The following is a 27506-nucleotide window of genomic DNA, read 5'->3' as shown; positions in this document are numbered from 1 at the left end:
AGCGTGAAGGCTTCTTCCTTTTATGTTGTAGGCCGTGTTTATCTGTAAGTAGAAAACGAAGTGTGTAAGAAGTTGCGTCTATTAGGTTTTTTGTTAGAGGTGTAAGAGTGTGTGTTGTACTTACTCTGTATGTTGCACTGTTGTGCATTACACGGCAGCACGTCGAGTACTGTTGCGAGTTTGTCCAGAGCTGCTGCTTGTGGCTGCGGAGGGGAAGTTTGAAGGGGTAGAGGGAGCGGCTACTGGGGGAGTGAGACTGGAGTGGGGGGTGTCTCTGGGTGGTTCTTTTATGTGTATCGGGTGTTGCTTCTTAACTCTTTTTAGGTAATTGTTTTTTAGAAGGGGGATGATGGCATCAAAAAGAATGTTTTCTGTAATTTCATTCCAATTTAAGTTTGGGTTGACATACTGATCTAGATTTATATAAACTCCTTCCATTATCCTGAGTAAGGGGCTCTTGGGGTTAGTACTTAGTATTTGCATGCCATTTTCAATATTTGTAAATTTGTGTTTGTAATCTTCGATATGTTGTCCTATGGCTGAAAAATGTCTGTTTTATTGCATTGATGTGCTCATTGTAATGTATCTGGAAGTTCCTGCCAGTACGTCCAATGTAACTGGCTTCACAGCCATTACATTTCATGCGATAGACTCCTGAGTGGCTACATTGATTTTTATTGTTAATGGATTTGGAATTATGTAGGATGCTGGCATTACTGTATGTAGTTTTATAAGCTATTTTTAGGCCTCGTTTCTTGAAGATGTTCGTTATGGGGTATATATGGGTGTTGTTGTAGGTGAATAATACGTAATCTTTCTTGGTTTTTTCAGTTCTGATTAATTTGGATTTGGTTGATTTTTTATATTGTATATGATTTTGTTGATCATTTCTTTTTTATATCCATTCTGTCTGGCTATTTCATGGATCAAGTTGAGTTCTTTGTTTAGTTCTTCCTTTGTTAGTGGTATATTAACACGTTCAGTACCTGCTTCTGAGCGGGACACTTGAATACCTGGACCAGCCATTTTCATGCCCGGTTCTCTTAACGTGCATTACTTAATAAAATTTACCATTACTCCTGAACTATAAATGTTAGAAACATGATACTTTGTGCTAAACTCTAGTAAATATTTAGAGTGTGATATGTGGCGTCACAGGTTCCAAAATACGTCTAATTTTATACAGCCTATCTGTACTTTCAGCATAACGATTACTGTCACTGTAGTGAAGAAAGGAATGAATATGAAGGAAGCGTGTTCGGAACATTGTTTTAGAAAATATCGGGGTATGAAAAACAGGGTCTTCAGTCCAGTACATTTTTATATAAGAATTTTGGAATAATCGGTTTCCACGATTGCATGAACGAATTCTTCGTGAAAGGGTGCCTATCACTTGACTCGCGCATAGATTGGTCTGCTCACACACATACTGATAAAATTCGTCATTCATGAAAATACTCACCTAACACAAAATATCCTGCTCATTTTCTGTTTGAACGTTTATACCTGAATTCTCTCTAAACGATGATGATATGTATCAGGAACTTCACTTTCCTTTATAGGCCTATGGGATTCGGGAATCGGAATTTCCTCGTCACTCTCACTTTCATTATTTGAGTCTATTTCAGGAATAAGTTCATCACCAGAATAATCATTGTGAACAATATCTAATAATAAATCTTCCGTAATCAACTTTGTTTTATGAGCCATTATACTACACTCGGTAAGAACTACACGCACTGCATTGGAATCTCAAGTACCGTCTTGACGCGCGAGAAAGTGCTGAGATATTCCCGCTAAAACAGCTAAGATAAATATGAGCCCACTCAACGCCAGGTTTATCTCATAAAGGTCAACCAACTTCCTGCTAGAACCAGTAACGCTGACTAAGGTGTAAGAATGCATAGATGACGAATATAAACAGCATTGCTTCGCGCGGAACATTAAACGTCTTACGCCGTCCACGGCCCACAGCATAGGAGCAAGCTTAAACGTCTTACGCCGTCCACGGTCCGCAATGAGTTAAAGGTTCTATATATCATACTATAGTATGCTGCTTTCTTGTGTGCGTTAGGGTGGGTGGAATCTATTTTTATTGTGTTGGATGTATGTGTGGGCTTTCTGTATATTTTGTATGTTAGATGATTATTGTGTCTGGTTATAGATATGTCTAGGTAGTTTATGGTGTGATTATTTTCTGTTTCCATGGTGAATTTTATATGCGGATCTATTTCATTTAATTGTTCTAAAATTCTGGTTTCATTAGTGTATCTATTATCTATTATGACAAATACATCATCAACAAATCTACACCAGAAAATAATATTGTCTTTTTTTTGGATTTCTTGATGTTCTATATAGTCTATATAGATGTCAGCTAATATACCTGATGTTGGGGATCCCATTGGTAAACCTTGCTGGTGATATATGGTGTCATGAAATTTAAAATTAATTGTTATTGATAGCAAAATGGAGTAATATTATGAACTCTTCTATTTCTAGGGTACTGAGTTTGCTGTGGTTTTTGAGATTAGATTCTATTATTTTTATGGTTTTTTTGCGTGGGTATATTCGGGTACATGTTTATTATGTCATATGATGCTAGTCTATGGTGGTGTTCTATTTTTATTTCTTTTGTAGTGTTGCAGAATTCTATTGAATTTCTTTTCTTTTTTTTTTTTGGCTAAAAATACGTTGTGTTTTTTTTTAGGAATGTTTGGATAAATTGTGACATTTTGTAAGTTGGACTCGGTCTGTAGTTTATTATAGGTCTCATTGGGACGTTGTCCTTATGAATTTTCGGGTATGCTCTAGTGGTTGGTAGTCCTGGGTTCATTGTAATGAGTTTTGCAGTTTCTTGTTCGTATAGAAGAAAATGGGTGTTTTTTAGTAATGTTTTTAGATTTCTTTGGATGCTGTTAGTAGGGTCTTTGTTTTTGATTTGAAAAGTTTCATCTTGGAAACAGATTTTGGTTTTGGCTATGTACTCGTCTTTGTCCATGATGACAGTTGTGTTGCCTTTATCTCCTTTAGTTATTAGTAAATTGTTCTGTTTGATTTTGTTTTTGAGTTTTTATATCTGTATATTGTTCTTGGTACCTTGGTTGCTGTTCTCCTTACTGATTTCGTTACGGAAATGATATGGAAATGAAACTTATAGATTATGATATTATCACAAGATATAGGCCTATTGGACGCTCATATTGATTCAAGTCAATGTTCAGGTGTTACCACTGCTTATAACTGCTTCTAAACCTAATAATCTCTGTAATTATATATGCTGGAAAGACGACAACAACAACAACAAAAAAATTACATTTTAAATGCCACCAAATTAATGTTTTATGCGTTGCTATTTTCAGAGTAGGAATATATTCCAAAAATATTGTTTTTCTTCAGATTGGAGTTTAGCAGTTTCAATTTGAAAATGTTAGGCGCCTATACATTTCTTTTTGGCACTATGGCGTCCGAGCACCTGGGATTTCTCCAGTCCTGCCATAAGATATAATGTTTTGGTTATTTTTAAAATGTATTTAAGTTGAACCTCTCAAGTCAGCCAGCTCAGTTCTCTTCTGATAAAGTGTCCTTTTTGCTTACAGTTAAAATGAAAGATGATGCGGCGGAGTTACCAGCAACTGCAGAAGCAAGGCAAGAGCCGCCAGTACCGGTCGAGCCTCAAGATGTTCCTAAAGCGGCCGCGAAGGATCCAGTGGCACAGGTGGAGTCGAACGAACTAGTGGCGCCAGCCGAGTCTAAGAGCGCAGCACCGGACCAACAGGTTCCGGAGCCAGAGAAGAAGGAGGAGGCAAAGCTCGTGGACCAAGACGCCATTCGCAAAGAGGATGAGGAGTTGGCCGAAGCAGAGAAGAGGGCAGAGAATGATGCCGAGAAGAAAGATGCTGAACTTCTGCGTAAACTCGAGGAGCACGAAGAGCAACAAATAAAATTGCTTCAAGAGCAGAAACAAATCCTTCAAGCGCTGCAAGAGCACAAGAAGGAGATAGAAAGGACTAAGAACCTCACAGTAGAACAAGTCGTTGGCGATGGTGCAAAGAAAGTCGGTGTTCCTGGACAAGTAGTTCTGGCCAAGGATAGTCAGCAGAAAGTTGTTGTCCCAGAGAAAGCGAATGTTCCAGGCATGAACAATCCAAATATTGACCAGAAAAAAGTTGTTACCCCAGATAAAATTAAACTTCCTGAACAGAGATTCCTAGCCAAGAACAGTCCAAACATCCAACAAAATGAAGTTATCCCAGAAAAACTTAAAATTCCTGAACAGAGATTCCCAGTCGAAGACAAACCCAGTATCTTACAAAATGAAGTTACCCCAGGAAAACCTAAAATTCCAGAGCAGAGTTTGCCAGCTGAAAGCAATCCAAATAATTTACAAAGTGACGTTATCCCAAGAAAACCTAAAAATCCAGAACAGAAATTCCCAGCCAAAGACAATCCAAATATGTCACAAAACAAAGTTATCCCAGATAAAGTTAAAATTCCGGAACAGAGATTCCCAGTCAAGAACATTCCAAGTATCATTCAACAGCAGAAAGCTCATATTGCTGAACAAGATGGCTTGGTCAAAGATGTTGTGAATATTGCGCAGCAGAAAGTTATCCCGGAGAAAATCCACTTTCCAGTGCAGGAGACAAAGGTTCAGAAGGATGCTCTGCAGAATCTTGCTGGGAATGCAGTGGGGAACATGGAGGCAAACGGTCCTGAAACAAATCTTGTGGACAGTGAGAGAGCTGATCACAAGCAGGACATGCCTCAACTCGATAATGAAGTCGCCAAGGTGAAGGAGGGGAAACCAGGTGAGCAGTCTAATGCCACGTTACATTTGTCCCTACAGTTAAGATTCATAATCACATTTCCTTATTCAGTTTAATCTCTGTATTCATGTAACATAAAAACTTTCCACTCTGTCAAACACACAAAAATCTCAATATAAATTATACACTATAAACATACCTGTAAAAAAATACACACTATTATACAAAGAATGACATGTTTCATTCTATAAGAACATCCTTAGATTCTATCAAATCAGTTAAAACTTCCATATTGCACCCGTCCACCTCCCGAGTCCCAGACTAGCATTTATCTCAGGGGTGTCGGTTCATTATTTAAATCATCAAATATAAACATAACGGCATAATAGAACACGGGGATGAACGGAGCAACTTAAAATTAAAAGGGGGAAGGCTCGATTGTAACTTGAATTTAAGGACTCCATGATAGGACTAGGAAGTGACTATTACTTTAAAAAGGGCATCATCTAACTACAATAAAAAGATTATGAGAGTGGTTTCCTTTGAAATAATTTGCCAAAAGGAGCGGTTTATTACGCCATTTGACGTATAAAACTTTGATACACGTGGCAACAATATTTGAATTTACACACATGTTACATATATAAATCACTTGCCATACCGCAAGTGGTATCAATGTCTTGCTGCGTTGCTTCTGAAATAAAATGACATTTTGGAGGTATAATTTACGGATCGATTCCATTTGAATCGAACCGTTACTCAAGGATATAGCTTCCTTCTATCGGGAGCCCGAGCATAACCCATGTTACGGTCGGCTTCCCGATTTAACTAAGATGATGTACTCCGGCTATATACATTTTTCCGAGACCGGTACTCGGACTGGGTAATGTTTCTCGTGAAGTGCGAAAACTGGATTCCACGGACAGTTCCTATCTTACGATATCCAGCTGATGCCATACCAATGAATTAGCATTTACATTTTATTTACATGTGATCTGAATTGTCACCAGTTAGCCTCAGTAGACTACTGACACAGATGAGATAACGAGAAGCGGTGGGAAATACCGTGGCCAGTGACCCCCCTCGCATCGCGAGCGAAGTAAACAAACACGCAAGTATGACTGTCACATCGTCCCATACGAAACCGTACAAAAACGAGGCAACCAAATGATTCTAATATTTTCATTCTCATTGTTCAAACAGACGAATAGAGGGATGTTGTCACCAAACAATTTAATCCACGATTTTATCATCCTCGAAATTATTATTATTATTATTATTATTATTATTATTATTATTATTATTATGCAACGGTTCCTGGCACTGTCACGTTTGATTAATATCGTCATTATTATGCGGGATGCAAACACCAAGTGGTTATTACTGTTATTATTATTATTATATCCCTCTCGTGGTTATTATTATTATTAATTAATAGGTGACTCAAGATATTATTATTGTTATTCACGTCACTTAAGAGGTTATTATTATTAATAGACCGGTCACTTGCGCCAAAACATATATATTAAGATATCGGTGCAATTTCAAATTAATTCACTGATCAACCAACGACATCATTACAGTTATTATTATGACAATTATTATTAATCTGACCGCGATGATTTAACATTGTCCTTACATTGTTATTATTATTATCGGTTGCATATTATCATTTAGATTCCCGTTTAACATCTTTATCAACGCTCAATTAATTAAGGCGGTCCAATCCTTTATCTGCAATATTTATTATTATTATTATCACGACATCATGATTGTCCTCACTCGTTATTACAATGAATACAATATACGACCATTTATGTGGAATCTGAACTCTCCTTATCCTTAGATCCGTTGTATCTCAACGAACAGCTGTGCAGTCTATTTATTTCGTACATGCTGTCACGGGTTCGAATTCTACCCGCTGCGTAACTCAGTATTTCTCTGTGACACTGCCCGTACATTTTACACTCATATCAATATCCTAAGTGTCTCTCGTACGGAATTTATTTTTCTCTCTATCTCAATATTCCTCGATTCATTTACTTATTCCTCACAGAATTATTAACTGACTTATTTATTCATTTCGGACATCGTACGACCTTTTATTATCTGACTGCAAATTCTTTCACATTTTCTATCTCATTTGGATCTATGCCTTAGTTCATTCTCCACAAATAATCGTAACATCTTGAAATTATATTTACCAAAATTTGACAATCATGGTCTCGTAATATTAGCACTACATGTTCCGGCTAATGAATCGCAACTTCAAAACGCGACATTTATACGTAAAAAAAATTGGACCGTAATTTAAACCACACGTTCATTAACATGTACGGATTATTAGCACCGATCTACATTTCAATATTATTAATCGATCAAATTAAATTATCACGCACTTTAATTCCGAATAAAAAAAAACGACATCCCGTCATTAAATGATTCCCAATAAACTCAACACTTGATCACATGAATTATTATTATCTCCAAATCATATTTTAAAAAAATATCTTCACAAAAAAAAGTAGTTATATTATTTATTATTATTATTAATATTTAAAAAATAATAAATTCGCCTGTAATACGGTAGTCCACTCTTATTATGTTTAACGCATAACCCCTTTTACAAATTCAATTTATTCTGGCACTAATCACTCCAGATATGATTTACTTGGAAATATTATATTAATCGCATCTCCCAAATTTAACAACTTCACTTTGAAAATATGACCATATTAATTTCAACAAAACACACTTGGTATGGCGAAGCTGGATTTTCCTTCCATGTCATTAAATGGCTCGTTAAAATGACAAAACATAAAAGCACATATCGGGTCTTATTTAACTAGCATAATTAAAATCAAATGTAAAGAAAATTATCGACTACAAAGAAAATAATGAATGCATGCATGACTTAACGTACTACACTATATATACAAATTTACATCTCCAACAAACTGAATACATAAAAGACCCGATTATTTACATTATTATGATTTACTACTGTCCGTGCTACAAATTTAGGATGGGGTCGTTAAGCGACCCATCTTGTTACAGAAGGTAACCAAGTATAATCAAATTATTCCCATTTTTCCCATCACGATAACATTTCCCAAATATATTTTACAGTTTAGTACTCATCTTAGTTATCGGTATTCCATTGCAGCTTTGCAGACGAGAGGCTTCATCCAGCCCCTCTCTGCGTTTTACTCCTCCATCCTTGATGGCGTAGTTTCACAAAAGATTTCCTGGCACATTATCATTTTATACTCATATCTTGACTACCACAAACCTTCACCATTTACTACGTTAACACAACAAATTTCTATCCTAGACCCAAGAATTTAATATATTTACACTATTTAATCTTCGTCCACCTACCGCACAATGGACCTGGACACGTACGACGTGGTGTCAACTATTACGCCCGCCGCGATACGCCCGATTTATACGGCATTCTTGACGTGTTCATTACATCGGTTCGGTATAGCTAAGTACAGGCTACTACTTCCTTAAAGTACTGTTCGTCACACAGTCTATTATGTACGTACTCACGGTGATATATTTTATACTACTCTCTTGCAGGGTAATTACTTTACGTCACTGATTATTCATAAATAACAAACACTATCCTACGTTAACTATTTCCAGATTTAACATGTTGCTTGAGCGCGATCACACTTTACAAACACTGGCGGATGCTCGCGCCATTAAATGACTGTACGTCCGTAGAATTCTAAGTTACCGGCGACCAACAGTTCAACTCCCGATATTCAATTCACGTGTGCTGGCGACCGTCAATTCAGCTCCAACGATTCAAGACAAGTGGCTGGCGAGCGTCAATTCAGCTCCGTATATATGGATGAAGCCTTTTTCCCGCGGATTTGTTGACGTCATGCCCCTTAGGGAGGGGGTGGATTTTTAATATCGGTACTTGCACTCCGAATTGGAAGTTAAAATTTACATCAAATTAATCCACTCCGCTAGCATATCTGCTGGATAAAATATGAACTCCAGGTGATCACAGATTTAGGAGATATGGATGGATTTCGCTCCTCACATTTCGCGCCTTTGTAAGCGTCCCTGACAACGTGGTCTTCTTTCAGCCAATGAGATTCAAGCTGTCCGGTTTCCAAGAAATCCAGCCTTCAATTTAATTAATTTGCCAATAAGTATTGATTATTTTTCCATGCGTGACATCTAATAAATTCATTACATCCATCCGCGTACTCATATTAATTTATTACTGATTACTTTTGTAGTTACGAAAATATCTCATCCATCATTCCTTAAGATGGTATCACTGAGTCTCCCATCACATTTTTACTATTGGCCGGCAAGCGGTCACGTGATTTAAATCTCCACCTGCTCGAACTTAGGCTAGCGAACGTACACTCAGCCGCTGTAATTTTCCATGAGGTCATGGAATTTCCGTCCTACCAAAAATATCCCAAGGTCTTACTCATGTGGTGGGTTTTCTTTGTATGACTCTCCCCCTTCCTCTTTCTGACCAAGACTTATTTGTGGACTCTGTATTTCCTTGTACGCCAACTAATGATATTCCCTGCTGTGAAGTAGCTAAAAGTTGTCGTGTTGAGCTAATCCGTCAGGCTCCAGTCTGTCGTCCTTCCTTCGCTCCGATTTCGACATTACCTAAACGAAATATTTTCAAATACACTCCTCTGTATTTCAATAAATGTCTCATATTATTTTACCGATCAAATCATGATTGATTATGGGCCTAAGTCACTCGGGTTCATCTTCCTCTTGCCCAGGTAAAAAAAAATCTAGTGAGCATCATGAGATTTTTTTTTATGATGTGTCCATATCATCACTATCATGATTTGACATCGGATCCTCTGTTCTGCGACGGCTGTTGATTTCGTCTCTCAACATCTGGTTCCTGAACCTTAACTCCTCGTTCTGTCTTTCGATATCATGGATCGCATTGACAAATTCCTGCACGTCTCTGTCTATCTCTCCACACTCTGGACATGGCCTTGCTTCAATCGGTGTATGGATTACTTGGACTTCTTCTTCCCTTCCGTCATCTTCTTCATCCTCTTCTTCGACATCATCTTCTTCCGGCTCGTCATCTGCTTCCTCTCGTTCATCCTCTGCTTCCCTGTGGTCTGCTGGCGTGTGGTACAGCTTTAAATTTGCAGCGTTATAGATGTTCTCTGAACTTCCATCCAAGCTCTGAACTTTGTAAGCATTGTTGTCATAAGTTTGTATAATCTTGAAAGGGCCCACGAACAATTTGCAAAACTTGTGGTACACCTTCTGCTCTGGGTTAGATACACTAGGCTTCTTCACTAGAACGAGCTCGCCAACCCTCAACGGACGGTGGAATCGCTTATTCCTCAGCCTTCTCAATCGTCGTTCTGCTTGTGCCTCCAAATGTTCCCGTGTCTTTCTGATACAAATTTCGCTGGATATGCGTGGATCTACAGGACATGCTACTGCATCGTGCCATGGCCTGGCCGGATATCTGTTAAAGTGAACCACTTCCGGTATCTGGCCTGTTGCTTCGTGGATCGTGGTGTTAATACATTTAGTTATAATGGGCACCACGTCAATCCACCGCCAATGTGCCTCGGAACAATAGATCCTGCAAAATTTTGCAATCTCTCGCATGATCCTCTCTGATGGATTCGATTCGGGATGGCGAATCGAACTAAGTACATGCTGAATGTCTAGTTGTCGTAATTGATTTGCAAACGCAGCAGATGTGAACTGACTACCATGATCAGTAAGGATCTTCTTCGGCTTCCCCATCTGTGGAATGATATGTGAAGTAATTCCTCGTAGTACAGTTTTAGAATTTGCCTTTTGCAGCGGATACAAGGCTACCAATTTAGAGAATACATCTAAACTAACAAGGATGAATTGGTTTCCCCTACGGGCCTTGGGGAGTGGTCCGTACAGGTCCATTGCGAATATCTCGCGGGGTTCAGTAGGTAACAGTGGGCGCGGAGATTGCTTAAGTAAGTATGGATTAGGTTTAATCCTTTGGCAGACGTCACATGATCGTAGTACATTTCGGACTGTTTGGTTCATCTTGGCCCACACGAATGTCTCTTGGATAGTTGCCAAAACCTTCCCTATACCTCCGTGTCCAATGACCCGGTGTACATGGTTGACTACCGGTACTTGCATTTCAGATGGTATGACTATACGAAGTTTCGTGTGTTCCTCATCCAAAAACTTACGAAGAACCCCATTCAAATAATGGTAGCTCGCTGATAATTTACTAGCTCTGTCATACTGTGGATTGTCTGGCTGCAATGTTTTGTTAAAGAACTCTATCATCAAGTTAGTGAACCCATCTCTCTTCTGTATTGCTCCTATGTCCTTCAGATTCCTTAAGACCTCCTGGTCCTCTTCTATCAACTCAATTTGGTGGATTACGACTTCCTCCGGGTTTGGATGTCGACTCAATGTGTCTGCCAAAATATTGAGTTTCCCGGGGCAATGTTCGACTGTTAGATCAAATTGCTGGATAAATAATGCCCAACGGCTAACCCTCTCGCTTGCCATATTGGTTTTCATAATGAACGTCAGCGCTTTGTGATCGGTACGGATAACAATCTGAAAACCATACACGATCTTCTTCCAATATTGCAAAGCGCTCACGATAGACAGCATTTCCAATTCCGTGATAGTATACTTTATCTCATGCTTCCGCAATTTCCGGCTCATGAAGGCAATATAGGTTTTTATGCTTGGATCATCGGGGTTTTCCTGCAGTAATACGGCTCCTATACCTATGGTTGAGGCATCTGTTTGAATTATGAATTTGAGGCTAAAATCCGGGTATCCGAGCTTAACATTATGCAGTAATCGTTGCTTGGTCTGAGCGAACGCCTCATCACAATTATGGTCCCACTTCCATCGATTATTTTTCTTAAGCAGGTCCTGCAATGGTGCTACTACGGTTGTGTACTCAGGGCAATGATCAGCGAAGAATTGACACATTCCAAGGAACTGCCGAACATGTTTTACTTTAGTAGGCTTAGGAAACATCCTAATGGCCTCAATTTTGACTGGGTTTGGTCGCACACCATCTCCATCTACAAGGTGACCCAAAAATAACACCTCCTTCTGACAAAAATGTGATTTCGATAGGTTGACCTTGAAGTTATGCCTTCCTAAATCGGTGAGGACTTCATTAATATTTTCCAAGTGTTCCGAAAGTGTTCTTGTAGCTACCAAGATATCATCCACATACATGATAGTCGCCTCTTTGACCTTTGGACTTAGATTGCGGTCAAGAGCTCGAATGAGAACCGAACCCGCATTCTTAATACCGAACGGGAGACGATTAAAAACATAAGTCTGTTGATCGAATAAGAATCCCGTCAACAACTTAGATTTAGCTTCCAACAGTATATGATGAAACGATGACGTCAGGTCAAAAGTGGTAAAATATTCCATATCTTTAAATCTCTTCAAGATCTCTTTAATAGGCGGGGCCTGCTCATACTCTGGGACTAATCTCTCGTTGATAGCACGTGCATCAAGGCAAATGCGCACTGATCCGTCCGGTTTCCTGACTATCACTAAAGGATTCAAAAATGGCGTCGGTGACTTCGATATCAATCCACTTGCTTCCATTTCTCTAATAGCTTCGCGGACTTGGGGATAGAATTTCTCGGCAATTGGATATAATTTCTTCTTATACGGGGACCAATCATTCACGTTTAATTCGTATTCAAAATTTTCAATTTTTCCAGGTTTTGAGCCAAACGTGTCGCTATGCTTTGTTAAAATTTTGAATAAATCTTCCTTCCCCTCGGGACCTATTACAGCTGCATTAACTTTATCTGCTATAACCTTCCCACAGTTGATTTCACCTTCCTGCAATTCTGCCGCAAATAGCTTATAATCATCAGAGGTCACATGATCATCCGTCTCACTCATGACACTTTCGTCCGTCCTAAGCGGATTCACGACTTCGGTGTTCCAAATTTCTTCATGCTCTCCTATCTCCGACTGAGGGTTCATGGTTGTATCCTCAATACCTTCCCTGTGCTTAAATCTGACAGAGTTATCCCCCATATCAATCACAGCCTGGTATTCAGTCATAAAATCGGCCCCTAGGATCAAGTTATAGTTGATTTTATTCATGATAATAAATGTATGAGCAAATTTTGAATTTCCAATTTCGATGTCCAATAATGCCTGGTTCTTACATATGACGGATTTATCCGGGATAATTCCACGAATCTTCAAATTTGAAACTGGGATAATCGGGATGTTTACTTTGGATTGTAGTTCATTTAACAGAACTTGGGATACTACTGATACGCTGGCGCCTGTATCAATGAGTGATCGAACCCTCACGTGGTTGATCCTAGTGTATATCACTGGTAGTCTCTTAATTTCCTTTGAAATTTGGATTTCGGGATCGTCAATTAATTCGTCAGAGGTCACAACCCATGTATCGACCTCTGCGATGATCCATTCTTCAGTTAAAATTCGGCGTTTTTTTTTTTTCGCCCCGAGCCGTTCTTCAGATCCGAACGTCGGTGCATTCGGGTTTAGGTCGCTGCCCCCTTTCCTTGCTCTTTGGAATTGCAAGCTCTCCGCTCCTGTCGCTTCCTCATCACGGCCTCGATCATGGATCGCCTCCTTCCATTTTCTCTTGTTCAGCTCTTCTATGTACCGCCTAGACTCTTGGTATCTGTCATCCTTCTCTTGACGAGATCCTCCCTGGTAATATCTCGGGTTCCCTTGATTCCTAGCTGGATACGGCCTGTAATTACTTCTCTGGCATCCACGGTATCCCCTGTCGGCTCGAAAATTTCCTTGGTTTGTTTGCCGGTTGCCTTCCGCAAAATTCCTTGGTCTCGTCCATTGTCGCGGCTTCCACTCCGTATTATATGCTCGACGAGGTTCTGGATCAGTACTAGTTCCCTGGTTCTTCGTACTAGTGGTCTTCGGTTCGATTGTCCGTTCGATATTATTCACCTGTTGGTCCCTGCTCCTAATTTGTCTTGGGTTCGAATGATGCGTTGTGAGGTCTAATTGACGTAATAAAGCCTCCGCATCGACAGCTGTCTGGACATTTGACGCTATCATCATTCGTTGGACCTCGAATGGCAATTGTTTTCCAATGGCGCTAATCAATTCTGTTTCGCTCATTGGATTATCAAGCTCCCGTAGCTTGTGAAATTGTGCCACAAAGTAATCAGAGAATTTCGTTGGTGAAGATGTTGCATATCGTCTGGAGTATACTTCCAGCCTTAACTCCTGCTGTTCCTGAATACTCCAGAACTTTTGGAGAAAAGCCCGCCGAAATCCTTCAAAATCTTCAAAAGTATACAAGAAAGCCCTGAACCATACAGCTGGTGCTCCGTCTAGGAATTTCTCGACCGTTCGCAGTTGTCGCTCTACTGGTATTTTATTCTCATTTATATAACCGGCGATTTCCCGGATGAAACCTTTCGGGGTGACATGCCCACGGGCATCGAACTTTGGTGGCTTGTCATCAGACATCTTAATGACGTGTACCACCGATGTCGGGATAGCACTTGATGACGTAGACGACCCATCTCTGTTTTCAAACTTGAAACCGTGTGTATCAGCATGGGATAGGCCTCCTTTCTTATGAATCCCCTGGTTATCATGGGGTTCGTATTCGCGATATTGGAGGTTAAAATCTTGGCTAGACGCTGATGGTTCCAACCTAGCCTTCAACATCTCCAAGTCTTTTCGGATGTCATCCATTCCGTCGGGATTACAACTGGCTATTTCTTTTGTGCCGGAATTTTGCCCATTATACGCCTTGCATTGTTCTAATAGGCGAACTTCCGTGTCGGCAAATGATTGGCCCTGTTCGATTAGATCTTCCGTCCGCTGGAATAACGCTAAGTTTGCGTCTTCGCACTTAGTTATTCTCTGGCTACGGTCTTCTAAATTTATAGTTAGTTCTTCGACTTTGTTTTTCAGTCCTGCTACGATGACAAGTGTACGTGCGGCTTCCCCACGTAACTCGTTCATGCCCTTGTCATGCTTGTCCAAGGTGCCAGCTATCTGCGCGCATTTTTCTTCTACTTGTCCCCGGACGATGTCATTCTCCTTCCTACACTCATCCCGAATTTCCTCTATGTGTGATTCTATGTCTTTTTTATCAGTTAATCGCAGAGCGGCGAGTTCCTTGACACTAGCGTTCAATTTTTCCTTAATTTCTGCGCGTTCCATTTGAGCCTCATCTCTAACGCGGTCAACCTTTTCATTAACGATGGTAATGTACGCATCCATGTGCACTTTTAATTCGTCTTTCGCGAAGTGACATGCTTCCTGGACTTGAGTTAATTTGTCCCTAAGTTCCTGTCCCATCGCTACGCTCGCGGCCTGAACTGCATCTATTTGTGCCTTGAGTTCTGTTTTATTAACTTCGCACACAGCCTGTACTTGGTCTATTTTGTTTTCTAGTGAAACACTATTAACCTTCATTTGTTCTGCAAGTTCATGTTTAGTTGAAACATTATCAGCCTGCATTTGATCAACTTTATTTTCTAATGAAACACTATTAGCCTGTACTTGATCTATTTTATTCTCTACCGAAACACTATTAGTCTGTAATTGATCTAACCTTCGTTCCATTGGACCAATACTTGCAGCCAATGCTTGCATCAAGTCCTCTAACGTGAGAGCTTTCATCTCTCCCTGTCCTACCAATATGTCCTGGGATTGCTCCCCACCGTCGTCAGACATTATAACTTTTCTTGAGAAAGCAAAAGGGCCGATCGGCCTCTCGCCTTGCTGCACACGAAGGAATACGCTATTGGGTCTAGGCCCTATCCTATGACATTATACCCCTACACTAACTTTCATTTAACAAAAAAAAATTTTGACTATAAAACTTGTTTACATTTTCAGGTCATTCAACTTGAATGCTGGCTTGCGCCTAAGATTTCACAATAAACCGCTCCAATATAACAACAACAACAACATTAAAAACAACGATGAAGTTGGAAATCTCCTGCCCTGAAATACGTTAATTTTAATTTATACCATCTCAACCTCTTTTTAAATAACAACTTGAACTGGTGCTCAGTAATATTTTTACCATTTCAAGCCTTCCTAAACAGCTGTTTATAATATTCATCTCATGTCCAATGACATTTAAATGGAGTCCTGAATTACCAAAATAATATTAAATTTCATATGGGAAAAAGGGAAACATCAAATCTTCGAGCTTATTGAATTTTGAATCATTGCCAAACTTGAAGAGATTAGCAATGGATTATATTAATACACTAGTCAAATCTAGCTCCGTTCGAAACTAACCTTACTCTAGCATGATACTACGTTACAAGTGAACACACACTTGACCGTGATGCGGTCATCAATTAATAAAAATCAAAAATTGAAAAATATAAAATTTTGAAAAAAAGTATAAAAATATAAAAATTTATTAGCAATAAAATTGGCCTCTCTGCCGTTCTTAAAGCAACACGTTGCCGTTCTTAAAGCCCCACTTTGGGCCAGCCATTTTGCACCCGTCCACCTCCCGAGTCCCAGACTAGCATTTATCTCAGGGGTGTCGGTTCATTATTTAAATCATCAAATATAAACATAACGGCATAATAGAACACGGGGATGAACGGAGCAACTTAAAATTAAAAGGGGGAAGGCTCGATTGTAACTTGAATTTAAGGACTCCATGATAGGACTAGGAAGTGACTATTACTTTAAAAAGGGCATCATCTAACTACAATAAAAAGATTATGAGAGTGGTTTCCTTTGAAATAATTTGCCAAAAGGAGCGGTTTATTACGCCATTTGACGTATAAAACTTTGATACACGTGGCAACAATATTTGAATTTACACACATGTTACATATATAAATCACTTGCCATACCGCAAGTGGTATCAATGTCTTGCTGCGTTGCTTCTGAAATAAAATGACATTTTGGAGGTATAATTTACGGATCGATTCCATTTGAATCGAACCGTTACTCAAGGATATAGCTTCCTTCTATCGGGAGCCCGAGCATAACCCATGTTACGGTCGGCTTCCCGATTTAACTAAGATGATGTACTCCGGCTATATACATTTTTCCGAGACCGGTACTCGGACTGGGTAATGTTTCTCGTGAAGTGCGAAAACTGGATTCCACGGACAGTTCCTATCTTACGATATCCAGCTGATGCCATACCAATGAATTAGCATTTACATTTTATTTACATGTGATCTGAATTGTCACCAGTTAGCCTCAGTAGACTACTGACACAGATGAGATAACGAGAAGCGGTGGGAAATACCGTGGCCAGTGACCCCCCTCGCATCGCGAGCGAAGTAAACAAACACGCAAGTATGACTGTCACATCGTCCCATACGAAACCGTACAAAAACGAGGCAACCAAATGATTCTAATATTTTCATTCTCATTGTTCAAACAGACGAATAGAGGGATGTTGTCACCAAACAATTTAATCCACGATTTTATCATCCTCGAAATTATTATTATTATTATTATTATTATTATTATTATTATTATTATTATTATGCAACGGTTCCTGGCACTGTCACGTTTGATTAATATCGTCATTATTATGCGGGATGCAAACACCAAGTGGTTATTACTGTTATTATTATTATTATATCCCTCTCGTGGTTATTATTATTATTAATTAATAGGTGACTCAAGATATTATTATTGTTATTCACGTCACTTAAGAGGTTATTATTATTAATAGACCGGTCACTTGCGCCAAAACATATATATTAAGATATCGGTGCAATTTCAAATTAATTCACTGATCAACCAACGACATCATTACAGTTATTATTATGACAATTATTATTAATCTGACCGCGATGATTTAACATTGTCCTTACATTGTTATTATTATTATCGGTTGCATATTATCATTTAGATTCCCGTTTAACATCTTTATCAACGCTCAATTAATTAAGGCGGTCCAATCCTTTATCTGCAATATTTATTATTATTATTATCACGACATCATGATTGTCCTCACTCGTTATTACAATGAATACAATATACGACCATTTATGTGGAATCTGAACTCTCCTTATCCTTAGATCCGTTGTATCTCAACGAACAGCTGTGCAGTCTATTTATTTCGTACATGCTGTCACGGGTTCGAATTCTACCCGCTGCGTAACTCAGTATTTCTCTGTGACACTGCCCGTACATTTTACACTCATATCAATATCCTAAGTGTCTCTCGTACGGAATTTATTTTTCTCTCTATCTCAATATTCCTCGATTCATTTACTTATTCCTCACAGAATTATTAACTGACTTATTTATTCATTTCGGACATCGTACGACCTTTTATTATCTGACTGCAAATTCTTTCACATTTTCTATCTCATTTGGATCTATGCCTTAGTTCATTCTCCACAAATAATCGTAACATCTTGAAATTATATTTACCAAAATTTGACAATCATGGTCTCGTAATATTAGCACTACATGTTCCGGCTAATGAATCGCAACTTCAAAACGCGACATTTATACGTAAAAAAAATTGGACCGTAATTTAAACCACACGTTCATTAACATGTACGGATTATTAGCACCGATCTACATTTCAATATTATTAATCGATCAAATTAAATTATCACGCACTTTAATTCCGAATAAAAAAAAACGACATCCCGTCATTAAATGATTCCCAATAAACTCAACACTTGATCACATGAATTATTATTATCTCCAAATCATATTTTAAAAAAATATCTTCACAAAAAAAAGTAGTTATATTATTTATTATTATTATTAATATTTAAAAAATAATAAATTCGCCTGTAATACGGTAGTCCACTCTTATTATGTTTAACGCATAACCCCTTTTACAAATTCAATTTATTCTGGCACTAATCACTCCAGATATGATTTACTTGGAAATATTATATTAATCGCATCTCCCAAATTTAACAACTTCACTTTGAAAATATGACCATATTAATTTCAACAAAACACACTTGGTATGGCGAAGCTGGATTTTCCTTCCATGTCATTAAATGGCTCGTTAAAATGACAAAACATAAAAGCACATATCGGGTCTTATTTAACTAGCATAATTAAAATCAAATGTAAAGAAAATTATCGACTACAAAGAAAATAATGAATGCATGCATGACTTAACGTACTACACTATATATACAAATTTACATCTCCAACAAACTGAATACATAAAAGACCCGATTATTTACATTATTATGATTTACTACTGTCCGTGCTACAAATTTAGGATGGGGTCGTTAAGCGACCCATCTTGTTACAGAAGGTAACCAAGTATAATCAAATTATTCCCATTTTTCCCATCACGATAACATTTCCCAAATATATTTTACAGTTTAGTACTCATCTTAGTTATCGGTATTCCATTGCAGCTTTGCAGACGAGAGGCTTCATCCAGCCCCTCTCTGCGTTTTACTCCTCCATCCTTGATGGCGTAGTTTCACAAAAGATTTCCTGGCACATTATCATTTTATACTCATATCTTGACTACCACAAACCTTCACCATTTACTACGTTAACACAACAAATTTCTATCCTAGACCCAAGAATTTAATATATTTACACTATTTAATCTTCGTCCACCTACCGCACAATGGACCTGGACACGTACGACGTGGTGTCAACTATTACGCCCGCCGCGATACGCCCGATTTATACGGCATTCTTGACGTGTTCATTACATCGGTTCGGTATAGCTAAGTACAGGCTACTACTTCCTTAAAGTACTGTTCGTCACACAGTCTATTATGTACGTACTCACGGTGATATATTTTATACTACTCTCTTGCAGGGTAATTACTTTACGTCACTGATTATTCATAAATAACAAACACTATCCTACGTTAACTATTTCCAGATTTAACATGTTGCTTGAGCGCGATCACACTTTACAAACACTGGCGGATGCTCGCGCCATTAAATGACTGTACGTCCGTAGAATTCTAAGTTACCGGCGACCAACAGTTCAACTCCCGATATTCAATTCACGTGTGCTGGCGACCGTCAATTCAGCTCCAACGATTCAAGACAAGTGGCTGGCGAGCGTCAATTCAGCTCCGTATATATGGATGAAGCCTTTTTCCCGCGGATTTGTTGACGTCATGCCCCTTAGGGAGGGGGTGGATTTTTAATATCGGTACTTGCACTCCGAATTGGAAGTTAAAATTTACATCAAATTAATCCACTCCGCTAGCATATCTGCTGGATAAAATATGAACTCCAGGTGATCACAGATTTAGGAGATATGGATGGATTTCGCTCCTCACATTTCGCGCCTTTGTAAGCGTCCCTGACAACGTGGTCTTCTTTCAGCCAATGAGATTCAAGCTGTCCGGTTTCCAAGAAATCCAGCCTTCAATTTAATTAATTTGCCAATAAGTATTGATTATTTTTCCATGCGTGACATCTAATAAATTCATTACATCCATCCGCGTACTCATATTAATTTATTACTGATTACTTTTGTAGTTACGAAAATATCTCATCCATCATTCCTTAAGATGGTATCACTGAGTCTCCCATCACATTTTTACTATTGGCCGGCAAGCGGTCACGTGATTTAAATCTCCACCTGCTCGAACTTAGGCTAGCGAACGTACACTCAGCCGCTGTAATTTTCCATGAGGTCATGGAATTTCCGTCCTACCAAAAATATCCCAAGGTCTTACTCATGTGGTGGGTTTTCTTTGTATGACTCTCCCCCTTCCTCTTTCTGACCAAGACTTATTTGTGGACTCTGTATTTCCTTGTACGCCAACTAATGATATTCCCTGCTGTGAAGTAGCTAAAAGTTGTCGTGTTGAGCTAATCCGTCAGGCTCCAGTCTGTCGTCCTTCCTTCGCTCCGATTTCGACATTACCTAAACGAAATATTTTCAAATACACTCCTCTGTATTTCAATAAATGTCTCATATTATTTTACCGATCAAATCATGATTGATTATGGGCCTAAGTCACTCGGGTTCAATATATATGTACAATATTGTTTACATGGCTTAAACTTGTCAATGATAGAGAGTTAGGTAATAATATGGACAAGTAATGACAGATAATGAATTTACAAGTATTAACACATTCTCGAGACTGCAATGCTAAGTCCGTTGTCACCAAACACTATTTCAGGACTGTGTTCATGGAGAGGCAAATGGAAAGTTTTGGGCATAGCATACTGTTGGCGGAGAGGGGAGGGGAAGCAGGGGAGTAACGAGTGGAACGTTGTGAATCCTTCCTATTGGATGTTATAATCTAGCATACTCTACTGTGGAGTCAGGAGGGGGAAATAGGGGCGGAGCGAGTGGAGCGTTCTGGAACCTCCCTTCATCACTGGAGAGTGAAGGGAAGATTATTATGTATTTTATGTAATATGGACGAATGCAAGTTAATGATTTTAGGTAAATAAAGTATGGAATTGAAATAGAGAGTATCTGTTAGATGTTAATATTATGATAAACCATACTCTAAAGGCTGTTAAGCGTTAATTTCAAGAGTAAGTGTTGTCCAGATGTTATGTAGGTAGAGCGAAGAGGGGGCAATTTTTAAAGTATGTATGGTCAATTAGGTCAGTTACTTCAGCTTTTTTGGTGATGTAAATTTTGATTGTTTCCTTTATATTCAAAGATTCAAGTATGGCTTCATTCTGAACAAACTTTGTATTCATCATCATTTAGCATACTTTCATGCCATTGGGAGGGTGTATATTGCCCCCTATTTCCCGGGTAGCCTCAGCCGGTGAACGAGAGTCCCAGAGGTGGACCGTTCGTTAACTGGCGTCACTAATTTTTAAGGGTAATTAATAGGACAAGGACTGACGACAATGGAAAAACAAACAATTTAAAAACAAGGTTTGACATTTATTGCTAATAGCACTCCTTCAAAAAAAAATTAAACAAAATTTTACAAACAAAATCTTGAGGTCGTTATGCATTTACTTCTCATAAGACAGTTTTATACAATTCTGACTCTCTGGTCCTTCCACATTGAAGCCTGAATTACACTGAACCGAGCTCAATAGCTGCAGTCGCTTAAGTGCGGCCGGTATCCAGTATTCAGGAGATAGTAGGTTCGAACCCCACTGTCGGCAGCCCTGAAAATGGTTTTCCGTGGTTTCCCATTTTCACACCAGGCAAATGCTGGGGCCGTACCAAAATTAAGGCCACGGCTGCTTCCCTCCCACTCCTAGCCCTTCCCTGTCCCATCGTCGCTATAAGACCTATCTGTGTTGGTGCGACGTAAAGCAACTAGCAAAAAAAAAAAAAGAATTACACTGAAATGTAAATAAAATTCAAAATTAGCCTCCATCTGACTTGAGGAAAACAAAATTGTTGAGAGTGAACCTCATCTTAACTTCTTTGAACCGTGAACTTAATAGAAACTGGCTATTGCGATAGCATATTTTCAACTTAGGAAAATAGAAAATTTTCTTAATGAAAAAATCTTTAAACGATAATAGCGTCGTGAAAATCTCACAAATAATGCTGAAATATTTACATCATAATTTCATCTTAATTATGGACAGATTCCACTGATATTGATAATATTTCTAACAAAAATCTTGAATAAATTACATTCTTGAGAATATTTTAATTAATGTAATTTCAAACAATTATGTCGACTTAAGTCTTCACAAGCGTAATTATGACCTTAAAGAAGCATTCTTTGTATGAAAATCCTTCAAAATGTGATTGAAATTAATTTGTGACATTTATAAATTAACGTTACACAACACTATGGAAAATTTTACAATATTAAAAAATATTATAAACTTCGTTTGTGCGAGATTGAAATAGTACGGGCCTATTCATTTTTAAATAGCACGTCAGTGTGGAACTTTACTTAAATACACTATAAAATTCACTAAACATAATTAATTTCCACAAAATAAACTAGCACAAACAACGTCGGAATAACCTGAGCCCACCATAGTGAACGCGTGGTTAGGTTAAAACCACATTTTAATAAATCAAAGAAAAAAAATATTCCTAACTACTGCATTCACTCCACATTCACACATATAATACAAGTTTTTTAAAAACGAATTCTAGAATTTAATTTTAGGTTCTGATTTTTATCATAATCCTATCAGTGGAATAGTCAGATGACAGTATTTGGTAAATCATTATGTCCGACAATCAGTGACACGTGATTGAATATTGGCAATCACTTTTAAAAGAAAATAGCAGGATTAATACAATGTCGATCACATAGAAATTCAGCAATTTAATACTCAGAATAACTTTCTTCTTCTTCTTCTTCTTCTTCTTCTTCTTCTTCTTCTTCTTCTTAAGACGCCGTCTCTGAGCAGAGGTTGGCGATCCACGTAACTAGCTCTGATCTTGACAGCGCAGAATGGTTTGCCACTTCTGAAGTACAGCAGTGCCATCTTCGAAAGTCTTTCAGCCATGAATTTCTTCTTTTCCCAGCAGATCTCTTCCCCTGTATCTTTCCTTCAGTAATAAGCTGTAATAACTGATACCTCTCACCTCTCATGATATGTCCTAGGTATTGTGTTTTCCACTGTTTTATGGTGAGCAGTAGTTCTTTCTGCTTTTTCATCCGACTAAGGACCTCAACATTTGAGATTTTCATTGCGCAAGATATCCGCAAGAGACGGCGATACAGATGCATTTCAAAGGCATCAGTACGTTTTTCTATGACTGGATTCAGAGTCCAGCTTTCACATCCATATAGGAGTATTGGTCAACAATTAATACGCACATCATTAAGGTTAAACATCAATGTCACCGGACATGTGGTCAATGAGTCACGTTAAATTATTATCGCTAAATCTCATAAATATCAATTAACACATGCTCAAAATTTGCAGAACGCATGGTAACCCAATACAGTTGCTTCTCCAAATAATCCACAAATTAATCCCACACAATCGCCGTATTCCAGGCTCATACTGCAATTCCTCGACAGAGCCCACATTAAATATCTTGCAAGAACAGCAAATTTATTTATCACTCATGACCATTAATCTTTAGTTTAACATGGCCTTAAAATTTATTATTATTATTATTATTATTATTATTATTATTATTATTAGTGGTGATTTTTAGTCCTACCATAAATCTGAATTTAACACTGAATTCGATGACACTATCCTGCATAAATCCACAGAAATGCATAAGATGAAATGCACTCTGAAATTCATCATATAAGACACAACGTAAATTTGTCCCACACGAGTTCATAAAATAATCTAGAATTGTTTAATTAAATTATATTTTATCTGAGAGGTCCATTACTTTTAAACATTATGTTTAAACATATGCATGGGAATTAGAAATAATCTCGGAAGACATTCAACAGCAAACTACACTAATAGAATCCAAATAACATTCACACTCAATGTACCAACACTACCATGACACCAGAAGAATGAAGTATGAAAATATTGCAAAATTGCACTGATCTAATATAAATACTAATGCAAATGAACAGGCACATGCTATTTCTGCATAGATGGACAGTAATAATGTTACAAAAGTTTACTTACATTTTCGATGAGACTCTATCTCTTCCCAGGTGGCTGAATCTGCTCACATATCACAGGTCATCCTGGTCGCTTTCTCCCTCATTTTAGAATGTACCTACAGTTAGCACGACATGATGACAGCAAAGTCCATTTTCCTAGATGAATTATTTGCTCCTCTTGAAGATAGGCGTAGATGGTTATTGTGAATTATAGAGGTGCTCTTTCTTGAAGTTCCGATGGTGGCTGAAACTGACACAAAACAGCTTTAGAAAATTTATCAAGTATGACCATGTAAAATAAATAGCTTGATGAACACACTTTACTTGAAGCTTACAAAAATCTGCAGCAATACAGAATCAGAATTAAAGAGAGGTTTTATGCATTTTTCTCGAGCTTATAGTCCCTCAGCTGTGGAGATGTGGCACTTTCCTGACACATAATTGGTTGTCTTGATGTTCTGTGATAGGCTGTAATTCTTTCCAGAAATTCCTGGGCTCTGAGTGAGTTTCGACATGCGCAAGTACATGCGGAAGCAACCTTGAAAAATTCCTGGCTGGTCACGTGACTACCATATGTTTATCGATCGCCAGGCTGGAATAATCAATAGTCTGCACACTCCCCAAAACTGGTCAAACCACTTCTCTGAATGAGAACACACCCATTCACAAATAAATCTTCACACTGCACTCCCAGTGAAAGAATGTTGTTAGCCATTAAGAACATATAATCTTCTTCTTCTTCTTCTGTTCCTACCGCTTTTCCCACATGTGTGGTGTTGCGGGTGCGAACTGCGTCGCACATGTGGATTTGGCCCTGTTTTACGGCCGGATGACCTTCCTGCTGCCAACCCTATGTGGAGGGATGTAATCACCATTGTGGGTTTCTGTGGTGATTGGTAGTGTAGTGTGTTGTGTGAAAATGAAGAGGAGAGTGTTGGGATGGACACAAACATCCAGTCCCCGAGCCAGAAGAATTAATCAGAAGAGATTAAAATCCCCGACCCTGCCGGGAATCAAAACCCGGGACCCTCTGAACTGAAGGCCAGTACACTGACCATTCAGCCAACGAGTCGGACATTAAGAACACATAATAAAAATGCTTATTATGAGCCAAATTTGAAGGGTACAATATAGCACATAAGCCTCTCCATCGTTTCCTCTCATCCCACCAGCTTTGTTCTTCTCTCTTTACTCTCTTCAGCCATCTTGTCTCTCAGTCTTCCACTCATCTACTTGCTGCCAACTCCAGTCTAGTGCACTCTTCTTGGTATATGTACCTGACCTGCCCGAACTTGTCTCTATTCTCTCTTGTATTTAGCTTATTGCCTTTCTTACATGGCGAGACTCAGACATTATGCCAAACTATATTATACAACACCGTTATTCAGTTTATAGAATAATGTAAATGCATAGGCAAGTCAGCAAATATCTGCAGTTTTGCTCTAATCGTTTTCAGGTTGGCTCTATGGTGTTGTATGCTCACCAGCTGTTAGATGGCACATTGTCTATGCCTGTGGTAGGTTTCAGCATTATCATATCAGTACAGCTTGTGCTGTTGCGATGTTAAGACGGTTGCGCCACACTCTGTTTGCACCAAGGAAGAGCAGCATTCTGTAATCCGTTTTTTTGTGGTCTGAGGATGTGCCAGGAGCGGAAAATCGTAGAATATTTTCAGCACAATACAGGGACAATGTTTTACTACAGTGAAGTGCTTATCAGTGGAATGAAGAGTTCAAAAGGGATTGCACAAGCGTGAAGGATGAGGAAAGATCCGGGCGTCCATCTGCAGCCGTAACTGATGCCAATATTGAACAAGTGTGTGATATGATCCTGAATAACAGATGAGTGACTGTTCTATGAATGTCCACTCCTGGTACACCCTCAGACCACAAAATACTCATTACGGAACACTATTCTTTCTTGGTGCAAACAGTGTGTGCTGCAGCCATCTTTACGTCGCAACAGCGCAAGCTGTACTGATCTGATAACGCTGAAACCTACGACAGACGTAGACAATGATGCCATCTAGTGGCCAGTGAACACACAATGCCATATAGCCAAACTAAAGACAATTAGAGCAAATTTTCTGATACTTATTAACTTGTCTTCGTAGTATACATATTGTCGTTGTCATCAGCCGATACTCGTGCCCGAGTTTTTGTTTCTCGCCTGCAGTTCTGTAATCCTTAGTCCACACAATGAAGATGGCGCTGATGGCTTATCAGAGCAATTCTTGTATAAAACATGCAGCCAAACATATTGTATCGGATGGAAGGTGGGGGACGTGACAGTGTTTGACGTAGCTTCTTTCTCTGGCAAGTTTCCTCTTCCTGTCTTCGACGTTCCTGCCCAAACTGTGCAACTGCAGCTGAGATGGTAGCACGCCAGCGAGGGCGATCCAACATGAGAGCATGCCAAGTATTTGGGTTTATATCTACTCTTCACATGGTCTGCTTAGGTTGGTCTTCATATCGCTTCAGAGGAGCACCACTAGTCCTTTTGCCAGTGCTGAGTTCACCATACAGGATTTGCTGTTAGATGGTACATTGTCTACGTCTGTCGTAGGTTTCAGCGTTATCAGATCAGTACAGCTTGCGCTGTTGCGACGTAAAGATGGCTGCAGCACACACTGTTTGCATCAAGAAAGATCAGTGTTCCGTAATAAGTATTTTGTGGTCTGAGGGTGTACCAGGAGTGGACATTCATAGAAGGAGGGGAAAGGCAGCAGCGGCTTTCATATTTACCCCATATTTACCCATATTCTTTGATTTTCCGTATTTCATTACCTTACATTTCACGTTTACATGTCACTGTAACCGTATTGAGCAAAAATCGATCTTGTTTTCTAAAACGCAACTAAAACACAATAAGACCTGAATGCCTGTTTACATATGGTATATTGAGTACGGTAACTGCATTCAAATCTATTTCAATACTCCATGTAAACGTAGTTAATATTTACGAGAATGAACGGCTTGAATTTAGAACCAATATTTTGGGGGGAAAATTACGGGTGGTATTCGGGATTATGTGGTAAATGGATCATTGGTAATGGATGGTATAAGAAAAGAGATAATCACAAGTTTACCAGATACAGTTGGAACTTGCAGCAGAAATCCATAATTGATTATATAATAATAACGGAGGAAATCAGAAGTTGCTTGACAGATGTGAAAGTGATACCAAGCATTAATCTTGATGGTGACCACAGACTATTGGTGGGGACATTGTTGAAATTCAGAAGGGGTAA

General features: G+C 38.8%; 1 protein-coding gene across 1 annotated transcript in view; it reads left to right on the top strand.

The window, feature by feature from the left end:
- The window catches only part of LOC136857394 (putative sodium-coupled neutral amino acid transporter 10), a 148847-nt gene that overhangs the window by 108498 nt on the left and 12843 nt on the right, over nt 1-27506 (top strand). Inside the window, exon 9 of the mRNA XM_068230523.1 lies at nt 3600-4811. Coding sequence (XP_068086624.1) covers nt 3600-4811 — 1212 coding nt within the window. The remainder of the gene's footprint in view (nt 1-3599; nt 4812-27506) is intronic.

Source organism: Anabrus simplex, chromosome 1 (genome assembly GCF_040414725.1).
Source record: "Anabrus simplex isolate iqAnaSimp1 chromosome 1, ASM4041472v1, whole genome shotgun sequence".
NCBI lineage: Eukaryota > Metazoa > Arthropoda > Insecta > Orthoptera > Tettigoniidae > Anabrus > Anabrus simplex.
The sequence above is the reverse complement of the archived record's forward strand: the minus strand, read 5'-3'. Positions and strand labels throughout refer to the sequence as shown.